Source organism: Herpailurus yagouaroundi, unplaced genomic scaffold (assembly GCF_014898765.1).
Source record: "Herpailurus yagouaroundi ecotype Mexico unplaced genomic scaffold, PumYag 77, whole genome shotgun sequence".
Classification (NCBI taxonomy): Eukaryota; Metazoa; Chordata; class Mammalia; order Carnivora; family Felidae; genus Herpailurus; species Herpailurus yagouaroundi.
In genome coordinates, this window is record NW_024412388.1 from 22,014,664 (window position 1) to 22,020,824 (window position 6,161).

The 6,161-nt window shown below is 48.5% G+C and overlaps 1 protein-coding gene across 1 annotated transcript in view; it reads right to left on the reverse strand.

Moving 5' to 3' along the window:
* Positions 1 to 666: 666 nt before the first annotated feature.
* The window catches only part of SRSF4 (serine and arginine rich splicing factor 4), a 28,465-nt gene continuing 22,970 nt past the window's right edge, over positions 667 to 6,161 (reverse strand). The window contains exons 4-6 of the mRNA XM_040467120.1: positions 5,683 to 5,897; positions 2,386 to 2,475; positions 667 to 2,159 (exon numbers count right to left, since the gene is read on the reverse strand). Of these exons, the coding sequence (XP_040323054.1) occupies positions 1,334 to 2,159; positions 2,386 to 2,475; positions 5,683 to 5,897 (1,131 nt within the window). The 3' untranslated portion in view covers positions 667 to 1,333. The remainder of the gene's footprint in view (positions 2,160 to 2,385; positions 2,476 to 5,682; positions 5,898 to 6,161) is intronic.

A 6,161-nucleotide genomic window follows, 5' to 3' on the forward strand; every position in this document is an offset into this window, starting at 1 on the left:
GCTTGGTGCACAGATGTTTTGTTTGTTGTTTTTTTTTTTTACAGGAATGCCCTCCACCCCCACCTCTCTAGAGGTTCAGCTTAAGTGCTAGCTCAAGAGATCTCTGAACTGAGATGAAGTTACAACTCCCTCCTCCAAGTGCCCGCTTTGCTCGGATGCCTCAGTAGTCCTTTAGGGGCCCGAGACCAGATTGGAAAGCACCGTGCCTCTGGTCCTTTCTTCAGGGCCAGGCCAGTCAAGTAATGCAGAGAACGAGGGGAACAAAGGTAATCCAGTATCGTTTTTCTTCCTGGCTTTTGGTCAGTCCAAATCCTAAGGCGATGAGGTATGTCGCGTCACATTCACGGTGAGAAGTGCAACGAACAGTCTAGAGGAGAGCGCTGTTTGTGAAGAAACCATCTGGTGATGCTCTGAGTTCCCTACCTGACCCGTCTCTCATCAGCCTGGCCATAAAGAAGCTTCTTGAGAGGAAGGACTGTAAATTCCTAAGAAATCTGCCTTTATTCTGTTGGGTGAGAAAAATCCTTTTAGGAACAAAGGGCGGCTCCCTACCCACGCATGGGTGACCTCCAGGAACAAAACAGCCATGACACGAACTTTTTATGCTGAGAAAAGAAATTAGCAAGATAACTCAGGAAATGCAACTCGGATTCAAACACCATGAAATCTTGTCAAGCAAAAATAGTCTTTATTCAAATTTAATGGAAACAGGGGTCACTATACTTTGCAAGACGGGGAAAAATAAAATTAAAAAAAATTCTTTTCTTTTCTTTTTTAATATAAAACAATATAATCACAATACCAGAATATGGAACTCTACAGTTTATTTCCTATGGGTTACTGCAGGTATCAATTTTCCTCGACTGTGCTATTCACAACTTTGTTAAGTCCAAAAGTATGAAACCAAAGTGGTAGGAAACTTAAGACTTAGCACTTTCACTAAATGGCAAACATCAAAGGGCATCAATTCGAGGGCAAAAATGGCCGAACTCACCGTACCTACCTATGTCACCGTTCCAGCCTGAAAGCCATCCAGGTACTGAGCTCCCTGTGGGAAAGGCCAGGCCTGAGAGCCGAGGCGTTTTGGATATTCTACTGTGGGCCAGGAGTAAAGGGGGTTTTCAAAGAGAAGATTGTTTTCAGTCGAGCAGGAAGGCCTGGCGCCAGGAGGCTTTACGGAGAGGAAGCACTTAGATTTAACAATTGTAGACACACCATTAGGGGAGTTAAAAATGTACAGCAGTGACGTATGTTCTACTTCGATCACTTGTGCTACGGCTACCAAACATGTACAAAAGACTTCTCGGGGAGTTCCAGCTGTGGTCGTAGCCAGTTAGGACCGCGAGTGGGACCTGGATCTAGACCGAGAGGGCGATCTGGACGCAGACCTGGATCTGGACTTGGACCGAGACCGGGTTTTTGAAGCGGACTTTGATCTGGAGCGTGATTCTGACGGAGGGTTTGGTTTGGACTTGGAATTGGACCTCGACCGGGACCGGGTCTCCTGATGGGCGCCGGCATCCGCGCTCTCCCCTCGGCCCTCCCTCGGGCCGGACTCGGCCTTCGCGTGCTCGCGCTCCTTGGAGGCGGAGCGGGAGCGCGACCGGGACTGGGAGCGCTCGGCGTCCTCCTTCTTCTTCTTCTTGCCGCTGCCCGACTTGCTGTCTCGCTTGCCGCCCCGCTTTCTGCTCCTCTCGCTCTTGCTGCGGCTGCGGCTCCGGCTGCGGCTCTCCTCCCTGCTCCTCTTCCTCCCCTTCCTCTTGTCCTTGCTTTTGCTGCGGCTGCGGCTGCGGCTGCCTCCTTGGCTGCGGCTGCGGCTGCGGCTCTTGGGCAGGCCCTTCTCCTGGCTCCGGCTCTTCTCCTTGCTTCTGCTTCTGCTCACGCTCGCCCGCTTCTCCTCCGCTCGCCTCTCCTGACTCCTGCTTCGACTTTTACTCTTGCTTTTGTGCCGACTGGGACTCCGGCTCTTGGACTTGCCGGCGTTGTCGCTGTTCTGGATCTTCTCTTCGGCCTGGTCTTTACTCTTGCTGCGGCGCTTGTCCGCGCTGCGGCTGCGGCTGCGGCTCTTGTCCTTGCTGGGGCTCCGGCTTTTCTCCTTCTTGCTGCGGCTGCGGCTCTGGCTGCGGCTGCGGCTCTTGCTCCGGGAACGGGAGCCCGACCTGAGGAGACACGGGCGACCTCATGCCTCACGCCGCTTGTGACAACAGGAGACTAACGCGAAGTGTACGGCTTGCGGTGGCCAAGGACCGCTTTCTGAACCCCGATTCCCATCCTGAGCTGGAAAACCCGGGCTGAGGGAAGACTGGTAACGTGGTTAAAACCCAAGTGGGACGCGGGACGGGCGTGCCCCGCGGACCTCCTCTGCTCACGCCAAGGAAGACCCACCTGGACCGAGATCTGCTCTTCGAATGACTGCTTTTGCTGCTGCCGCTTCGGCTTCTGCTCTTACGAGAATGTCTGCTCCGGGAACGAGACCTAGCAGGAGAGAATATGACGGAAGGCTAGCTGGACACGGAGACCTTTTTTAATTGAAAAATACGTACGGCACTGGCTGTGTCCAGGCTCGGTGTTGGAAAAGAACCCTCTCCAGGGTTCTGGGCTCACAGATCTGGTACCTGCATGGCTCCCCTGAACCTCAGAACCTCTGATTCAGACCCCACGTCTCCCCCAGACCCGCTCTTTCTGCTGGGTTCCTTCCTCATTTCCACGGGTGCCACGGTTCTTTAGCCAGTTCCTCGTATCACGAACTTAGCCACCCCGGTCTCTTCTCTCCCCCCTCATCCACACATACTCCTGATTCTGCCTCTTTGCCTCCAGTCTACCCACCTCTGCTGCTGCCCCCCCACCAAGCCACTACCGTCTCTCTTGGTCCCTCAACAGCCTCCTCATTAGCCTTCCTGCAAACACTTTTGCCCTTTGGCTATCAATTCACTCACCGGGACCAGAGAGCGTTTTAAAAAACACACTCCAAGCTTTAAAAAAAATCGTCAATAAGCCAAGACTGTGAACTCTGCTTATTTTCTACCACAGTAAGCAGGGCTCCTCAGGGGAATCGACTATTCCAAGTGTAGGGCAGAGAATGCACGAGATGGGCCTAGAACATCTCATCATGGCAGAAAGAGGAAATGTTCAAAGACCGATGGGCTCTACCATCTGTGAAAGGACTTTTGCCAAAAACACTGAACCTGTTCCCCAGTCACACCTCTCAAGACATAACTCCCAGTTTAGTGGGAAGTGGGGATAAAGTACAAGTACAACAATATGACGAGGAAACAGATGAATGCAAATGTGGGATACTATTAAAAACAAAAGTCAGTGTCAGGATGGGGGGCGGGGGGGGAGGGGCCTGCTTCAGACTGAAGAGACCTAACAAGCTCTTGCAATACAGGACTGGACTGGGTCCCGGTCAGCAGAGAAATGCAGGTATAAAGACACCCATGCAACCACTGGAGAAATCTGAAACTGGCCTGGATAGAAGATGACTTTACGGAATCACTGTTAAGGTTCTTAGGTAAGAGAATATAAATGTGGTCATCCTCACTTTGGGAGACACACGCTGAAGTATTTAGGGGTGAAGCGTCCTGTCTTCAACTTCCCTTAAAATGCAAACGTACGGGCCGTGTGCATAAATATATACACAGAGAAAGAGACAGAAGAACACGAACTACTAACGACTGTTGAAGCCAGGAGGAGAGTATGCGGGTGTTCGTGAACTATTCTTTCCACTTTTATGTTTGAAAATGACTGCAATAAACAATTTGAGAAAATATTTAGGAAAGCACATCCACATGAAAACCAAACAAAACCAAGACAACCGAAGACACAGAAGCCAACCTGAAGGGCTCCCAAGGGTCAAAAATTTGAGCATAAAACATGAGGACTGCAGTAAATGAAATGTTATTAAATATATACATTATCATCCAAGAATTCATTCAAAATGATATTAAATCACCAACCGCATCATTACCTTTGGGGAATCCTAGAGCACCTTTAAAATTCTGAAAGGTGGTAAATAAAGGTGTCAAACTTTTATTTTGCATTTCCTATAAAAATTATACCTGAGAGTAACAAAGAGTGGAAATCATCCATGATAGAATTACAGCCTTTAAATGCAGAAAGAATGAGGAAACTGGAAAGTTATCCCTTGGCAATGACAACTGGTAGCTCTAGGGAATGATGGATCAGTAGATGCTAAAACTATCAGGTGGACTGTGGACGTGGAACTTTAAAACAGATGGCTCAGGCTCACGACTTTGGACGCAATGATGCATGCTATCCCTCGTCATTTGAAGTGGAACATCCAAGCACCGTACAAGTGATGCAACAAGAAGCATAAGGTACTACTTACAAAGTACATATGCTAATAAAATACCGACTTTCCTCTAAAAGCCTCGAGGCCTAACTATGAGTTCACAGGAAACATGGGAAATAGGATGAATATGGTAAATATCACCACAAGGATGCAAAGAGAAATCTCAGCTATGAGAACATATTCAAACAGGCCAACTGTTTCTTCAACTAAATGCATGGAGAATAAAAACAGGACCAAGGAGGACATACCTGTGATTAAGAGAATTAAGAGACACGCCACCTAACGGCAGCGTGCAGATCCAGTTGGGACCCTAATATGAACTAACCAACTGCCAAAATACTATTTGAGACAACTGGGAAAATGTGAATACATATTTGCTGGCTGTGATATGGCCCCATGATTTTAGATTTTAGTTAGATGTACATAGTGAAATAATTACATTACAGGTGAAATGACAGGATGCCCAGACTTGTCCATAATGAGGCAGGGAGAGGGGTAGTGAAACAAGACTGGAAAAATAAAAAGCAATACAGCTGGATGGGTGACAGGAATAAGGGAATTCAGGGCTCCTTACGCTATTTTCTCTAATGCTTTATGTATCTGAAATTTTCCATAAGAAAAAATTAAAAAACAGAACCAAACCTGGAAAGCTTAGAAGTCTCTGGTGACTTCCTACTGCTCTTAAATCCTTACCCTGGTCCGTGGCTCGGCAGGCTCTGGCCCTTTTCTGCCTCATCTCTGGTCGCTCTGCTCCCGCTGCCCTCCGCTAGAAGGGCCCTCACCCCTTTCTCTGCCCGCCCCTCCAGCTTCTCCTCTAGGGCCCAGCCTTTATGACGTGCCTGCCCTTAGAGAAGCCTCTGCCAGTTCTCCAAACTCGTGCCGTGTACGTTTCCTTTTGACGCACACTTATCACGCTGGTCATTATTGGCTCAATGCCCGTTTCCTCCACTAGGCTGAGCTTCAGGAGGGCACGGACCACATCTGTTTTATTCACAAGCGCCTGGCCTAGTGCCGAGCGGCTGCTGAATAAAAAGTCTCCACTCGTGAGTAGCTGGAGTTCCTGAGAAAGTAACAAAGGACCCTTGGCCACGTTTGTTCCCAATATGGGTATGAAGCGGGGCACCCAAGAAGAAATGCGAAAACAGGTCACGGACACCTGCCTCGGGAAAAGCACTTCGATCTCTACCCAGGATGTAAGAGTTCAAGAGTCTCACAGATAAATGCTTGGTGTGAAGTGGCGTCACTGAACCAGACAGAACCATGTTCCTGAGGAGGACAGGAGATGGGAAAGGGACTGTCCGTCTGTGTGCTCACGAATGAATTTACAGCAAAAGCTCCGACGCACACATATCAATGATCAACCACGGTACCTGGAGTGACTCCGGCTCCTGGAATAGGACCTGCGGCGTCTGGAACCGGGCTTGTCTTCGACTAATCTGATTTTTCTGCCATTGACTTCAGTTCCATCTAACTTTTCCAAAGCTCTTTTCATGTCGGAGTAAGACACAAATTCAATCACCCCTTCATTTTTACGGCCCTTGTGAGCATCTGCATAGGTCACTTCTCCCGCCTGACGCATATAATCCTAAAGAAACAAAACACCCCAAACAAGGTCATGATACATTTTGTGAAGATATCTAATGCGATTATAATTAAAGTTTTCCCTTTCCTTTGGGAAGAAAAGCTCATTTTTTTTTTTTGAATGAAGTTTACTCTTAAACAAAACGAAGTTTACTCTTAAAATATTTCCATTTACATACCAACCCATTTATTAAGGTTCTTTTCTTTCTCAAAAGAGAACGAGCGAGCGTGTGCACGCAAGCAAGCGGGGGGGGGGGGGGGGGGGGGG